This window comes from Euwallacea fornicatus, chromosome 31 (genome assembly GCF_040115645.1).
Source record: "Euwallacea fornicatus isolate EFF26 chromosome 31, ASM4011564v1, whole genome shotgun sequence".
Lineage (NCBI taxonomy): Eukaryota > Metazoa > Arthropoda > Insecta > Coleoptera > Curculionidae > Euwallacea > Euwallacea fornicatus.
Window position 1 is genome coordinate 2,102,073 of NC_089571.1, and position 17,324 is coordinate 2,119,396.

Sequence of the window (17,324 nt, forward strand, 5' to 3'; positions counted from 1 at the left end):
ATCTTCGTCGACACATTTCTCACCTTCATGTCGGTCCTCTTTCGAACCTCCGTTACAAATGCCGCACATTCACTGCGTGCAAATAAAGCGTTGAAGCCTTTGTCGATGGTTAATACGAAATCGAAAGTCGCATTTTCAGATCGCACACAAATTATTGTCGTTATCAGCATTATCAGAATCATGCTCAATGGGTTTCTTCATTCTGCTTTTTTTTTCTGTTTCCTGCTTTCGCTGTTTATCTCTAATTAACCTTTCTTTAACCTCGTCGACAGTTATTACTTCCGCTCCCGTTGCTATCTTTTCCTTTTTCTTTTCTGCATTTGAACCAATATTTGACGCGACTGCGGTCTGCTCTGTGTATAAATATTTCCGGGGCATGAGCAAACCAGTGTTTTTTTCAAAAAAAAAAAAAAAAAAAAAAAAAATCTACGGTTCTCTTTTTGAACGTAAATTTGAATGAGAAATCTTTGTACCTGTCGAAAAGTGCAATTCGGAACTGGATATTTCATTAAAAAATAGGGCACTTCGGTTGGCAGTCCGAACTTCTACGCAACCCTTTGTTGAAGCGTGACTTAATGATTTATTTACGCCGGGGAAACCCACGAGCAACGCGCCACGCCTTCGTCGTTGGATTGAAATCATAGTTGAGAAGATTATTAACCAAAACATTTTTAGTATTATTACAAAGTGGAAAACGCGCTCACCTCACCGCACCTCATTTATTCTTTAGTTTTTGAGCATTGCTTGACGGAGGCTCACAAATTAGCATCACATAAAGTAAAATATCTAAGCTTCTATTGGATCAAATATTAGGTCTACCGGAAAGCTCTGTCCGTTTATGAAGAAGCAGAAAATCATGCAGCTTTTGATCCATCTAACAATGTTTCCTGCACGAGACATAATTTCCATGATTGTTCACGACTTCTTGCCAGCGTGATTTGTAAATCCCATTTTTGACGAACACCTAGTCCTCGAAGACGAAAAACTCAAGAAGTGCCGTTTAGACCTCGTCTTAATTTTTGAATTTTTTCCCGCCAAAAAATATTGCAAAGTCGAAACGGGTGAAAATCAGAGGGCGCAAGGTCTGGGGTGTATGGTGGATGCGAGAGAATTTCCCGGCGTAGCTCTGCGACTTTCTGGCGAGTCGCCAAAGCTGCATGTGGCCTGGCATTGTCGTGGTGCAATATGATTTGCTTCCTGTTGAACATCTCCATCATCCATCTTTTCTTGGGGAACCCATGAGGCGCCCATCTGCAATATTTATAGACCAATCCTGGCTTCCGAATAGGGTCCGAAACGGTTTGTTGAGCTGACTTAAGTTTCTCCGATGTTGTTAGATCTTGGCGTAGCATGAACTTTACAATGTCGTCATCATTCGGAGATGGCCGCCCAGAGTGTGCCTTATCACCAAGATCGAAATCGCCTGCTTCAAAGGTTTCGAACCATCTCCTACACGTTCTTTCTGAAGCAGCATCTCCTCCAAAAACTTTCACTAAATTTCCACGTGCTTCGGTAGCATTTCTACCCTGTTGGAATTCATACAACATGCAGTGCCTCAAATGGACTTTATTAGTACCCACGTTTTCACGGTCGCGTCCAGCTTCATAATGACGTGGGATATTTTAACTGCAGTTAATTTCGAAGGAAACTTGCAGTTATAAAGGAACACGTCCATGTATGGCTCAAAAGAGTGTGCGCATGCACGTTTAAACTTGAAACGAAATTGTCGGACAGACCTTTCCGGCAGGCCTAATATGAGAAATTTTGGGCAGAATGTTAAGGAAGATCAGCTTTTTAGAAAGCAATTGCCCTTCGACAAGTCCCTTAATTTTTTTTTTGGTTTTAACATCATTTCCGGTTCTTCATGGGACCGAGCATGCATGTGGGACGACACATTTTGCGGTATTTTTTAGACGATTCGATCATATCAGTACAACAACATTCCTTTTGGGTACGACCAAGTTAATCCAGTGGCAAATTCGCAGTCTCCGTCTCTTTTCCGTCAAATCGCCTAATATATCACTTTTGGCGCACCTACAGCTTTGCGTTAAACAAACCGAACCTTGCTAAAATAACATAATTCCCCTGCAACGCAAGTAAGATCTGCTCAAAACAGATACTAAAATACCATTATGTCTCGTTGAACGTTGTTGAGCAATATTTCATTAAAGTAAATCTAATTCTTATCCTGAACTAATTCCTCACCATAAACAATTCCCGCGCAAATCCTTCTGTATCGATAGACAGGAAAGACATAAACAATAATAGTCTTGGAATGTTGAAAACCTAATACAACAAGATTTCCATTCTCCAGCCCTATCCGACTATTCCGAAATCTATCAATAAAGATAATGATATTCGTCTGCATCGGGAATTACGGCGGAGTCACTATTGGGACACGTATAACTTACATAACATCACTAAAAGCTTTAGAGGGATTACAGTATTATTGCAAATATGGTGCCACCGTAAACACATCGACAAACATTGAACACTTTTCTGAAATATCTACTGGTAACAGTGTTGGTAATCTCCCCGAATTACCTTGAGCAAATACTTGCAAGTCAGAAGATACCTTTAGGCCCTGAGAAAGGGAAAAACTAGTTTTCGGGCTGATAAGGAAAAATTGGTTTTTGGGTCACCTTCCACTGCGCCGTTTCGTTCATGTTTCGGGACATAAAGAGATAGAAAAACATAATCACGAAACAAGTTAAGGAGCTTACACTGCCTAAATAAACACACATCACGAGGCGGTGAGAGAGCAGTCACGTGCCGCGGGCACATGACATCTCTTTGAGGCCCTAAAGAGCTTCGCCCATGTGGCCCCACAGGGCACGACACTTTGCCGTCCTCTTAAGCCGATCGGCAAACAGAGATATAGGAAATTTAGGATGTGCTTATTTGTTTTTAGTTGACAATAACGAGGGATAAATTTCTAAATGAGGACACTCGAACGGGGGACAGATTGGACATCGAAGCGGCACGAATTCTGAAGTTAACTTTGAGATCGGGGACCGTGGTTTGGCAGCTCAACGTAGGAAGCGGAACTTTCTCGGGGAAATTTCGAAACGATCATTCAAATTGTAACGACGATTGATCAGGTCATGAGCGTTGCCGCACTGATCGGATGAAACATTTATTTTCCGTGGGGAAAAGCTTTAATTTTAACTCTTTAGCATTTCACACTGAAACACGGTGCACATCAGGAAGTGAAAATTACAAAATGAAATTGGTAATTGGATGGTAAAAACGATGTTTGGTTCCAAATTGTGATTCAAAGTTAATATATAAGATAAACGATTTTAAAAAACTTACCTGTTTCAGGGCAGAGCTACTGCGCATGCGCAAAAAGGTATTTCACAGTCTCCCCCTTTAGATAAAGTTAAGTTTTTTATTCGTTTATTTCATAACTCGACTTTGACTAACAATTTAGAACCAAATGTTGTAACATAATCCATTCATTTTGTGGCTATACGTACTGAACTTCATTCTCTACCTACAATGGTCCATTACTTACGTTGACTTTCAATGCCCTGCGCATGCGAAACTATTCAGTTTCGGATAAGGTATGTTGGCTCCAAACGTCACTGACGTGGAGTAGTCCGGCTTTCGGTTATGCCATTGCTAATGAATCACCCTGTACGCACCCAAAAGAACAGATTCGGATTCCATTCCTCCATATTTTTTCCGTTAAACGTCTTAGAACGTTTCAGCCTGGCCGTACTCCAGAATTTTTTATATCCCAAAAATCGCAAGAGGAGATTAAACCGATAGATCATACGTAGCACAACATGGATGAAACAACATCAGGATGCACATTCGTCTTTAAACGTGGGAAAACCTCTTGCTGTGTCTATCGAAAGAGTCCTTATGATTTCAGAATATTGAGTTGTGACATAAAGACCCTTGGAATTCGGAAAACAAAAATTGCCAGTTAAAAATCCATCAAGCAGAGAGAGACCTTCGCCCAACATAAAAATCTGGATCACTCCATCGGGCGGAAAGGAATCCTCAATCGCAGTAGAATTCCGCACTCTCTAATCATGACGAAACTCATTGAAAAATGGTGATTGAAGTCCTACGATGGCAGAATTACACAAAAATGAGTTTTGAGAATAGATTTTTTTTTTCGATTCTGGTGAGGAAATTCAATACTGCATCAAACGAAGCGAAATTCTCACTCGTAGAAGAGGATGCTGGGGATCCATAGTCTTCTACGAACGTGGCAAAATCATTTATTATGTAAATTGTTTAAGAGTGAAAAGTCACTGACGATTGATGATTGAAATCTTCCAATTGCAAAATTTCATAACACCGAGCGTTCAAGTCGTGACCTTTAACGCTCGGGCAAACGAAATTTACTGATTTACGTACGGAGTGACATTCTCGGTCGCAGTGGACTTCTGGATATTCCAGCAAAAGCAAAATTGATGAAGAGAGCATAAAGTCCGTATTTGTGTTTATTAAACTTGGTGAAATCCCCTACTACACAAGCCGGGAGGAGCTGGAAACTCTTCACAGATTCATAAAAATTGTTTCCCTCCAGTTTTTCCGCTTTAGACTTTCACTCCAGTAGTTTCTTTGACCTCTCCTACTTCATACCTCCTACTTGACTTCCTGGATATTTTAATTATTACTTTCTTTCAATGCTGCAGCTCAGGTCCAATTGCAACACGATTTTTATTCCTATTGAAAAAGGTAAAATAGGAACTTCTAATGTCGAATCAGCTACATGTTCATTTCTAGTTTACTTTGATGATGTACAATGGCATTACCAATAGTTCCCTCAAAAATATGAGTTAATTTGGTTTTGTTGACTGTCAAAGTTTTACTAAACATATATATATATATATATATATATATATATATAGGGTGTTAGTTAAGGTCGTGCTAATATTTCGGGTGAAATTCCTCAGATCGTTTTATGAGAAAAGTTCACTTGAACAGAGGCCTGCAACCGCCAAAATTTTCAACTGTGTGGTATTGAAATCTTTGTAGTCAGATCGTTACATTTAAATTTCTCAAAAAGTACTTTAAATATTGCTTTCGATTTTAGTGCTTGTTCGTGGGACATAAAACTCCCCGTATTTTAATATGAAAAATATGTTTATTGCTCGACCACTGGCGTCCCTCGGTGCGCATCTTCCGGCACTAGGTACGCAAGAAGTGGTACGTCACTGACATGTCGCAGAAATATTTCATTGATCAGGCTGATCAGTTCTGCATGAAAAAGATCAATCATAAAAAACTAAAAAAATATATTTTATATAAAATAACAATCTATCATAAACTGCTAAAAGAAACGAACTAATTAAGTTTTTTTTTGTTTTAATTAAAAATGACTCGTCTACTGAGAAAAGCGTGAGAGACGTTTTTCATGTACAATTAATCGGCCCAATCAGAAAAAAATTCAGTGGTGTGCCGCTTTTATCGGAAATAATATAGAAAGACATGTCTAGAGGAACGCTACTGGTTGACAAATGGAATTGCGTTTTTTATTGAAATTTAAGGTGTTATGTTCTCTTAACACACATCAAAATTGAAAATAACATCTAAAGTACTCTTTGAGAAATTGAAAGATAACGATCGGAAAAGACACATTTTAGCACCCTGTAGCCAAAAATTTGGGTCGTTGCGCGTATATGTCCATTAAACTTCATAAAACGACACGAAGAATTACGTCCTGAAACATTACACCCTGTATAAATCAATAAGACGTTCAGCTTCCTCGTAACTCACTCTGCAGACTATTCTCAAGGTATCTCAGGTTAACTACTGACATCAGGCTGGGTTTTTGGAAAGTTTCATACTCAATTCAATAAGGAACAATGACATCTCAGGTAAAAGTTCAAATGCTTGTAATCCCTCCTCAAACAGCACTAGTATCATTATTATTATCCCTGTTGACAGGGGAATTTTTGTAGAGTTAACGACATGATACAGCAACACCTTCTAAAACTAATTTAGTAACTAATTTAATTTATATTGTTTAGAATAGTATTACTTGTCAAAATTGTATTTGTTAAGGCTTTAAGCGGGTTTTATATGTGAATAGCTCGAAAGCCACTGTGCGAATGTGTTTGGAAGAAGATAGTTTGTGTAAGCTCCTTTTCTGCATTATTAGCCAGCGATAGTTATGCATAGAGTGGGAATTAGAATATTGCACATGAACGTGAGATTCGAATTATAATATTTGTTTAAAACAAATAAATGTATGCAAATGAATTACGCGTAGGTGATTGTCGCCAAAACCTTGAAAAGAAAGAATAGAAGTAATATAAATAAAGACTGGAAGGCTTTAAAAAGTCATGACTTCAAGAATATTTTCGTAAAAATTTTATTTATTTCATTGTTTATCTGCTATCACCAGGCGCTTTGCCAACATTCACGAGTTGATTTCCCAAGTCCAGAAGACGCGCGCATCCCTGTGATCGAACTATAATTTACAAAAGGGAAAATCTATATTTATTCCTTCAAATAAATTTCATAGCCCTCAAGGTACTGCTGGCCTGACCTAATCCGCTTATTCCATCGTTTTTTCCTATCCTGGAAACAGTCAGAGAAGTCTCTCTTCGAGGTGGCCTCTAATATTTCCTTCAACTCGCCTTTTATTTCCTCGTTCGAGTCGAAACGGTGCCTTCGGAGCGGTCTCTTGAGCCTGTCGAACAACCAGAAGTCAAACGATGCTAAATCGGGTGAATACGGTGGTTGTCGAACAACGTGCGTCGAATCATATAATACAGTCAACACTGGGAAGTAATTTTGGAATGTTTATGTAGAATTGAAAATTCTTCCTACATTTCGACAATCAATCAAAATAAAGAATTTTACCGCCCTCACATTCCGTGTAACAATGTGATTAAGACTACGGTTCGCTGGATCTCTGCAAGTCCCTAGACGGCGAAGTGCATGAAACATGGGAAAAAGTACTGCAGTATTGGAAGAAACTCGCATCATCTCATGAATACCTGCTCCGAAATTGGAAAACCTAGACATTTGACAGTCACAATCAGAAGCATGACGATGATGATGATAATTCCATATTTCAATTAGAGTATACTCGTATGAAGGAAATTTTCATGATTTCTTATGATTACTAATGAAATATCCAGAATTCCACTGAGACTTAATTCAGAAATCATCAACTTCTTTCACTGATCCTACCAGGGCGTCCAATCTGGGAAAAATTCTTCGTTGTTAAAAGATCGAAAATCTATAATCATTTATTTGGGAAGATGCACAAAGAGAAGCGACAAGTCTCAAATAACCTCAAGAGCAATAATGTTTCCTCCTAACTTTTAACGAAAAAGATGGTTAAAAAATGTTATAATTTTTAAATACAAAAGTATTAAAATTTTTGGGAGCTGTTTTAAGTTGTTAGATTTGGACACTATATAGCACCTCTTTCGCTACTATCCACATGGATTTTTGGTGAGTGCAAGCAAAAGCTAATTCGGCGATTGATAAGTGTGAGGTAGATAGACTACCATCGCTGACTCGCAGGTAGTGCGTCTTAATCCGAGGACGGGTCATGTTACAAAAAGGGCTTGTTGTTCAATTGATGCGTTTTTAAAATACCATTTCTACCATGGTATTTGTAGACATAAGGCCGCATTAAAATTTATCGGGGAATTTGTGCTCGAACTACGCATCCTGCACGTATGCGCGTAATTTGCGTCTTCCAAAATCACGCACAACTACACCCTCCTAACGATTAAGGCGTACTGCTTTCGAGTCAACGACGCTAGCCGATCGATAACAAGGGAAGGGGAAACTGTAGTCCGTCTCTCTCGCACTTATCAATCACCTAGTTGCCTTTCGCTCGCACTCATTGAAACTTCATGTGCATATCAGGGAAAAAAGTACTGCATCTGCTATCACAAGATTTTTTTCCTAAAAGAGACGTGAACTAGTTTGTCGAGTTGAACAAACCAATTCAAGTTGCTGCTCTTTTTTCAGACAACCTGTATATCTTTAATGATTATTCACGAAAGTTCCATTAATTTACGTAATAATTCAAAGAAACTTCAGTTATTAAATTTCAATTTCTTCTTAATCTGAAACGTACTAAAAATGACCGAGGTCCTAAAATCGAGTGAAAATTCATTTTTTGAAAGAATTTTCGCGATGTTTAGCAATTTTTAAAATTGTAGAACAAAGCTAAAAATTTTCCATCTGCTCTGCTAAAAGTGAAGAACGTACTGAAAGGGTCAAACCTCTCCTGCGGTTTTCACAGTAAAAAAAAAAAATTAGGGCATTTAAGACAACGTATGTAACGAATAGATGTTCAAACATTCAAGAAGTTGCCTTTGCTACAGAATTAATCAAGTCAAGTTTCAGCTTTAAAAAATCAAGCGAACCAACTCAAGTTTCAAGTGAAGTGCAGTATTTCATAAAAACGTTGAGCTACTCGAGTTGATCGATTCCCGGTTTTTCCCCACTTATGTAAGGCCTCACTGCACTCACTACAAATTGTTCGAGAGTGAATAGTAAAAGATTTAAAAACTCCCCAGAATACAAGATGCCCATCATCCCATTGTTTCCTTATCAATTTTCTTCAGTTGGTGATGTTATCTCAATGAGTGACGAATAATATTTTGTTTGTTGTTGATTTTATAAAATCATTGTTTCAGTATTATTGTTAATGTTATGCATATAAAGCGTATAAACAATGCATGCGCGATGTTTAAAAAACATCGCCGTCACCAAACCAAACACCGATAGCCGAAGAATTTGCTTAAAAGTAATGCTGAAGCTATTCCTAGTCCCATTTCGGATGGGACAACCCAACAAACAGGCATTGCATTTATCCAAATCTAAAACTCTGTTCATGGGAGCATAAATACGAGCAGACGTAGAACGAGAAGCCGCATCTGTGCCGACGGAGAATCCAAAATTATTTTATTTGTCAAGTTGGGGTCGATCTCGAAACGAGGGAGAGAGAAAAAATCAATCGACATTCATCCCCCGAATAACAACCCTACTTCAGGAACGTGAAAATCCCTACGTAAACCTGATACCTCAGGGGTGAAATGGGCGTAGCAAGGGGGTCGTGGGCGGATCCTGCGCCCCACCACTCTCGACCGCTTTGTTTTCTCACATCGTTGCCGGAAATGTGGTGGCTTGAACCATCATTGTTCTTGTCATGATAATATTGGTATAACATTTCCAGAAAGCAGTCGCCACTGATCCAGGCTCATGGCTGGTCGTTTCCTCCTCCTTCTGGCTTAGAATTTGCCTAATCCGCAGTGGGTGTGTTAACTGCCATTCTTATCTCTCTACACCGATGTTCAGTGATTTAAAGATAACGCTCTTTTTAAAAAGACGCTCCGCTGTATATGGTTTTTCATTTTCTCTAAGCTTTTCAGATAGACCAGAGTGTGTCGTGGTATCGTAGCTGCGCGTTATTGTGCTACAGTGACTGTTCTAGTGCCGCGCACCTAAATGTTAGCCATGGAAGAAGAGTGTCGTCACTTGACGAACGAAGACATAAAAGATGGAGATTTGTTAATGGAGCAACGCTACCCTCCTTTACCTGACAGCCCTCTGGATCTCCGAGGCTCGAACGAATCGCACTCTCCAGTTAAATCCGAAGACTCTTTGTACCCATCGGAGAAACTCCAGAAGAAACCCGGCCATCAGCTCATTAAACCTCCGTACTCCTACATAGCCCTCATAACCATGGCAATTTTGCAGTCGCCCCACAAGAAACTGACTTTGAGCGGAATTTGCGAATTTATCATGACAAGATTCGGCTATTACAGAGAGAAATTTCCTGCCTGGCAGAACTCGATAAGGCACAATTTATCCCTAAATGACTGCTTCATTAAAATCCCCAGGGAACCTGGAAATCCCGGTAAAGGCAATTACTGGACCCTGGACCCATTAGCTGAGGATATGTTCGATAACGGTAGCTTCTTGAGGAGGCGAAAGAGATATAAGAGGCCGTCGGCCAATTTGATGCTACGAGATCACCACGCTTCAGCAATGGTAGCGCAGTTCCTACAGAGCCAAGACAACTACCATAATGGTATATTCTCACATCCAAGCCTGCACAACCCATATCCGTACCTCCCGGGAATACCTTCTAATCTGTCCGGAGGTTTACCGCTGTTAAGTCCCATGGATTTGTCCAGATTGGGATTGCCGCCTCTAGGGCTCCTACCCCAAACTACCATCTGCAAACCTGTACCCGTACAGCCACCAAGCGTCACTACAGTGTCGGACTCTGAAGACTATTTGCCGACGGACATTCGCAAGAAGGCCAGGACCGGATTCTCCATAGATTCCTTGATTGGAAATGAAGGTAAAAGCTTGGCAAAAAGCGATAGTTCTCGGAAGAGCGATTCTCAAAGCCCAGAAATTGGAATATCCCGAATTCATAATCAGATGAGTGCTTTCTCGCCCCTGTCGGGGGAAGATTGGACAAGGTGAAAATGCTGCTTTTAGTGCCAATTTGTATAAAAATTTTCTCATTCTAAGACCAAAGATTAAAATAGACTGTAATGTGATTGATTTGATGCAATATTTATAATAAAAGTAAGTAGGCTGTAGATCTCCGAACTTGTAGATAATCTCGTCTGAAATGTTGTACATCGATTTGCCCTTTATACTATGTATACTATAGATGATTTATTGAAAACTTAGTTCTATAAGTTATAAACTAGTTTAAGTTTTGTGTAAATTACTGATGTAGATTAAAATTATACGGATACCATTGACAAAATCGGAACGTAGAAGTTTTTTTTTTAACGACGCATTTTATTGGTACCGAAATAGGAAAAATATTCCAATGCCCTTTCATGCAAATGGGATGAACCATTTTGAAACATCCTGAAAAACGACCATTTGCCAATTGCTTTTTATCACCCAATGGCGCTATTTCAAACAATAAAAAAAAATTACTCTCGGCATTTTTCTTTAACTTAATACAATGACATAATTAATTTTCCACTTTTCACCATCATTATCAACTTCTTTTTGCACCAGTCTCCCATTCTATCAGCTACTGTTGTGCATCCCAAGGACAATGAATCATGGCAAAATAATAATCTAGGGAAAAAAAGAACTAGAGCAAATGTGTCGCTCATGCTCACAATTTCCTTCACATCACTTCCTCCTCTTCCAATGCAATTTTTCTTTTCGCTTTCCATTAGTCTCATTACACGACTTAGAAAAGCAAAAGTGTTAGAACGCTATTCAATTCCAGTCCAATTACAGACTGAGTTTACTCTTTTTGTATTAAGCAAGTCAGTTCCGGTTAGTTCAGGTTATAGCATCAACACCTACTTAACACTAGAAAAGAATTACTGTGAACATGTCAAAGACCAGGAATGCTATTGACTTTTTTTCCGCAAATAATGGGGACCAGTGAAGCTTCCAAATAAACCATCACTAGTAATTCAAAATTTTGATTTCTCACCGAAATTTTATCATTTATATTCTTGTAAGCCACGAAGTCGAACTTCAGAATTACCAATCCTTAGACAAATTTAGAAATTTTTGATATTTTAGACAGGCAATTTAAGCATCAAAATTTCATTTTCTATACGGCGTTCACTGCCTTTCAAACGGCCAATCAAAATCACGTAACAATTTCTAATTTTCAACTTTTCAACATTTTTTATCTCAAATTAAAACCCCAAGATAAAGTTTTGTGATTAGAATTTGAAATGACTTAAATCAAAAGTTGAGTTAGCAAAGGCTCAGTTGGGCGCTGCCGTTCACTTTAAGAACTGTTGACTCAGACAAAGAAATACTTATGAAGGAAATTGTGAGTACCACAAAGAGGGAAATCGTGAGCACCACAAAGGAGGAAATTGTGAGTACCGCAAAGATGCAGTTAAGTATTTGTTCTCACTGCTTTTTTGTGGGTACTTTGATTTTTCCCTGTTGTCATTTTCTTTGGAATGTCCAAGAAGCCGAAACATTATCGTACAGTCTAGAAGCTACCATATACTATATACTATGTATATAGTATATAGATATATATAGATATAGTTATCAATATTTAGAGCTTTAACTTGGTTTTCATTCTTTCTCGATCGTTTTCAAATCAAACAAAATTTTATTCTAATCAATTCAGGTCAGTCAACAGATTATAGAATTTCCCTTATTGATATCCGAGGAATTTTTCATTCTAAAAAAATATATTATTTAGGAAATGTTATCTGATGAGTTATATTTCGGTACCTTCAAATTTTAAGCTATTTGGTTTATTATTTGAACTTTTTGAGGTAGTTCAAGGCCAAAAAAGTACCAAAAGTGCATCTTAGAGCGGTCAATTTCTTGTACTTTCTTACTTAATCGGGATAATCATGAATGCAAATCTCTTTCCCACGACTTCCTATGAGAGTATGCATAGTTAACGGGGATAGTAGCCACGAAAACCAATGATAACACACACATGATTTAGAAAATAGTTATGAATAATGACCTCAGCGCAGTCAACTACTCTGGCTAAAATATTTTTTATGCTGTTGTGATAGTCATTTAGGCACAATATGTTTTTTACATGTGTCTAAATTAGCTAAAAAAAAAGATTTATTTTCTGCAAGAAATAATTTGGAACTTTTCGCGTTTACGTAAAAATAGATGCGATAAATGTTAAAAATTACAAATTGTCACTAAAATACATTACAACAATAGTAATATGCAGCATATAAAAAAAAATGTAAAAAGTACCGCTTAGTTGGACGTCATGTCAGTGGTCATGCGCACAAAATTCAATGATGAAGGAGCGTGGGATTTCTGCTGAGCTGGCTTGAGTTCGAGTTCTGATTGTACTAAAAACTATATACATAACTCGTAAGTTTCTTCAATGTGATCGTCGCCCTCGCCTGCGACCCGTGCGCAAAATTTCGTGCTCATGCGGTAAGAGTTACTTTCTTCGCTCGTTATGAAAATAACAATTTTTAGCCAACAACTTTTGAGGTTAAATTCGATGCTACATTATTGGTTTGACGGTAAATCTCGTTGATATGACTCCATCGGGAATCACAGAAATCCAGAAATATTAATACATCCTCATATTGTCGTAATTCACATTGTGATGCAATATGATATTTCAAGATAATTCAGGATAACTATTTATAATTTTAAAAGGGACATTGAACGCTAAAGATTAAAGCAAAGAAAATATTTTTTCAAGGTTTGGTGATTTAATAGGGTCCCTAAAGCCACTTTCTACAGTATCAGTTTAAACTCCAGTTTGAATTTTAAACTTCAAATGTACAAAAATTTCTTCTTTTACAGCTTGGCGTAACTGGATGATGAATTCAAGTATGAAACAAATATCAGAAATCCGACAAAAAGTCGGCATAAAAGAAGAGATTAATTAAATAAAACAAAATTCAAGCACGAAGGTATTGGGGCTCATTAAAAAGCAACTTTTATGACCATCAATAAAACTTCAGATAAAATGTCGAGATTAAAATGACGATATTGAGAAAAATACTGCTTGATTATGTTATATGTATAGTATTATGTTTTAGCTAATTGTTGTATTTGTCATAGCAACAATTATTTACAAACAATTGCATTCGGGAACTTCACACGAGTTTATCTCCAAATTCTGTTTATTAACGGAGTACAACTAACTCCAGAAAAACCTTTGTAAAACATAGTTTTCTGTCTTATGGTAAAAATTTGGAAACAATTCTAACTTTAATAAAAAGTAAAGAAGGCAGAATGCGACGTTAATAACACTTCACGGGAGTGTCATTGATGAAGCGAACAGTATACGCAGTCTCGAAAAAATCCACTTAATATATATTAATTTAAATCATGTTAAGCCAAGAATCTCGAAACCGTTTATTTATTATTTCTCTTGTGCCTACTGGGTGACGAAATTGAGTGTACATATGCCGATCTCTGTCATTATTGCAGAGGTGTTTGAAATTTGGAACGTCGATCTGACATGGTGAAACTAAAATCTTGTGAATATCAAATGACATATGTCATTCGACAATTGGTCGCGGCTGGCACCAACTTCAGTTTTTTAACTTGCACGATACACTTCTTAGTTTAAAACTGGAATCTACAAAATATGGCTCTTTCGACAATTTACTTTCACTTATTTTTTTGATAAGTCAATTAGCCACATAAACCTTATGAAAAAAGTTCAACTTTTTATTTTCCCTAGTTCGCGCCATGATTTTCGCAAAATTGTCCTAAATTCCTCTATTTTTTGCGTATCTTTGGCAAAACAAATTTTTAGACGAAAATTATCATTTTTTATTTAATTTAAAATATCTTTTTTTTTAATGAACATAATTTTTCATGAGTCACTTTATTGCACAAATTTGTCATTTTAGGTTTAATATACAGTGCGACCCATTTGTTTTGGGCGGGATTTTTTTTTTTATTATAGCGCGTGATGAACTGCACATTTTCAGCAAAAACGGCCTGCCTGCTATGACAGTTTCCAGGAGCGTAATTTTAATAATCATATTAACGATTTTTTTAGAAAAAAATTGTGCACGCTACTGGATTGGCCGCCGCTCAAAACGGGCTTGCGCAAAATTTTAATGAAACATTTTGAGTAATAATGATTTTGTAGAAGAATTAAACATGCACAGTGGGTACTTACCTACATCTTCCTATACCTTCTCTGGGTATATTAAGGTCCAAACTGGCCATTCTAATGCCATTTCGGGAATCGTCGTTGAAATATTGCAAAATTTCGTTGTTAGAGAAAGTCCACGACGTCCATTTTGCCTCGTTACTTCGACTTCCCGGTCTACCTGGATGTCCGATGCCAAATTCTGCATTCTGCCGCAGCTTCTGCTGCCGGGCGCACGCACGTTATCACCAAAAAGACGAACAATTTCTGTTTTTCCTCTTTCACTTGAATTTTCCACAATTATCACGATTAATAGTTCAATTTGTATTAAGAACGAACAAGTTCTAATGTCGATGTTGACGCTCGTTGCGCTTGTTTGACAATTAAACACTTCACTTGTTCTCCATAGCCGACTATGAATTTTTCAAGATAAATATGTACTGAGGGTGCACTATTAATTCTTCCACAAAATCGTTATTACTTAAAATTTTTCGATGGAATTCTCTATAGGCCCGTTTTGAGGGATGGCCAATCCAGTGGAGTGCACAGATTTTTTCTAAAAAAATCGCTAATATGATTTATTAAAATTTTGCTCCTAGAAACCGTCATAGTAGGCTTTGGATTTTATGTCAATCAGGCCATTTTGGATGAGAATGCGCAGTTCATCACGCTCTATAATTTTTAAAAAAATCCCGCCTAAATCGCGCCATCAATAAACTTTCAACAGACTGACCCCAAAGCAAATGGGTCACACTGTAGAGGTTAGCAATAGGGAAACTCTAATTTGGTTTTGAAACGAAAGCCTCTTTACTTGGTGAACTTTTCAAAATTTGGTTCATATACCAAGAGCACAGAAAAAGTTTGAAAGTTATAAAATGTGGTTTTACTGGTAATTGACTTATTACAAGAGTATGTGCCAGAGTTCATGAGAATCCTGATAATTGTTCTACAAATTGTTAATAGTATTCGATAGAACACCTGTTTCTTTTATCATCAGCATTTTCTTTTTTTCAGATCTTCACTTTCCTTTGACGCATCACATGCAGAAATAAAAACTTTTCTATGTAAAACACATGAAAGGAAACCAGTTTCATAATTAGTATAGTTAAAATGCGTTGAACACTTTCTATGGGCGCATCTACGAAATTCACACCATATTGCAAGTTTTTCTATAAAATTAAAAGGTGATGTGTTTCCTAATAAGCATAATTTCTCTATATCCCGAAATAAACCATTTTAATAACTCAGTGAAGAGCGAAACATTGCAAGAAAACAAACCTACAAAACAAATAATAATTTCGCGTCGTACAAAATGAATATAGAGTTGTCGGAACTAAAGCTATATCGCAAACCTGAGGGACAAAACAAGGAGGAACTAAAAGCATTTCGAATTATTTCCATAAGGGTAGTCAAGCGCGTCGCCAAGTGGATGAATCTAATATAACAACCCTTCACATTCTAACGTTAAACCATAGTTATGCATACCGAACTTCTGAGGAACGATCAGAATAGGCGGTAGAGCAACGATTGTTCAGAACTTGACAGGGACGTACTAGCAGAAACTTTGACCTACTGATTTCAGCAAACATTAGATCTACTTTAGTGTCAGGGACAAACTCAATAATGTCAACAAGGATGTTCTTAAGATTTTCTAGATTTTTCTTAATATTCGAGGCATAGATACATATATTCGTCCCGAATCCATCCCTGTGTATCATCCAACCCATTCTAACCATCACAAAGGTGTATATATTGTGCAAAATATTATTTACCTTGCAAACAAAAGACAAGCTGGCTCCGCCCCTTTCAGGCCACTGACTAATGATAATATGGGGGTGGGGAGGCTCCGCCTTCAACCCCTATAAGGTAGGGAACATCGAGGGGTGCTAACTTAAACGATTTCCCGTCCTGGATGGCAGTTTTGTTTGAACGGATGTGTGTTGACAGTTGACAGTCGTTGGATCAGTTTGGAAATAGATGAAGGCTTGCAGAGAAGGCTTTTGTGCACATATTTTTATTGTGTTCAGAGAAAAAATGAATGCATTGGTTTGCTCTAGATACAGGTACAGGATGGGAAAAAATCTGGATTATCTTTAATATTTCAAATACTGTTTGATGTAACGTAACGAGATTCTGAGCATTTGTCATAAATAAATATGCCGAACATGTTAGAAAAAAAAGTTCGAATTTTTATACAGGGGAGGGAATAAACGTAGCTAAGATTGTTTTATTTTTAATGGAATAATCTGCTCGTATTTATTGATATCGGTGGCTCATTAAAGCGATCCCAATGGGACATGAATCGATTGACCTGACTATCAAAAAGGTTGCAATATAGGAAACAGAAAATTTCTAACTACAATAAATATAAAAGTTATCATCGAATAACTACGTAACTCTAACTAATAAACTAGTGAAATAAAAGTTGTTTTGAATACGTCTTTAGCCTACCTACTGCTAGTTCTCTGTAAAGTAGTGTTCCTGTAATTATTTGTTTATTACTCTACGGCACGACTGCATGCGCAAATAACGCTTAAGCTAAGCTCAACTTAAACTTTAACTCACTTGAGCTTCAATGAAAAAACAGTTATTGTCACGAATTAAGTTAATTTGACGACAATAGATACTTTATAGTAGAGCTCAAGTGAGCGATAGTTTGAGTTGGGCATATGTTAAGCTTTACTTGTACAGTTCAGCGTTATTTGACTAATGCCAATGTTCTTGCGTTAGTAGAGGTGTAAATTTTGAAATACCGATAAAC

The 17,324-nt window shown here is 37.4% G+C and overlaps 1 protein-coding gene and 1 long non-coding RNA gene across 2 annotated transcripts in view; one reads left to right on the forward strand and one right to left on the reverse strand.

Moving 5' to 3' along the window:
• The window catches only part of LOC136348106 (uncharacterized), an 87,884-nt gene extending 72,724 nt beyond the window's left edge, over window positions 1–15,160 (reverse strand). Inside the window, exon 1 of the long non-coding RNA XR_010733582.1 lies at window positions 14,591–15,160. This is a non-coding gene — a long non-coding RNA (uncharacterized lncRNA). The remainder of the gene's footprint in view (window positions 1–14,590) is intronic.
• Window positions 8,932–10,726, forward strand: LOC136348146 (forkhead box protein D3-A-like). Its single transcript, XM_066298757.1, has one exon. The coding sequence runs from the start codon at window positions 9,445–9,447 to the stop codon at window positions 10,432–10,434; it is 990 nt and encodes a 329-aa protein (XP_066154854.1). The 5' UTR covers window positions 8,932–9,444; the 3' UTR covers window positions 10,435–10,726.
• Window positions 15,161–17,324: the final 2,164 nt, after the last annotated feature.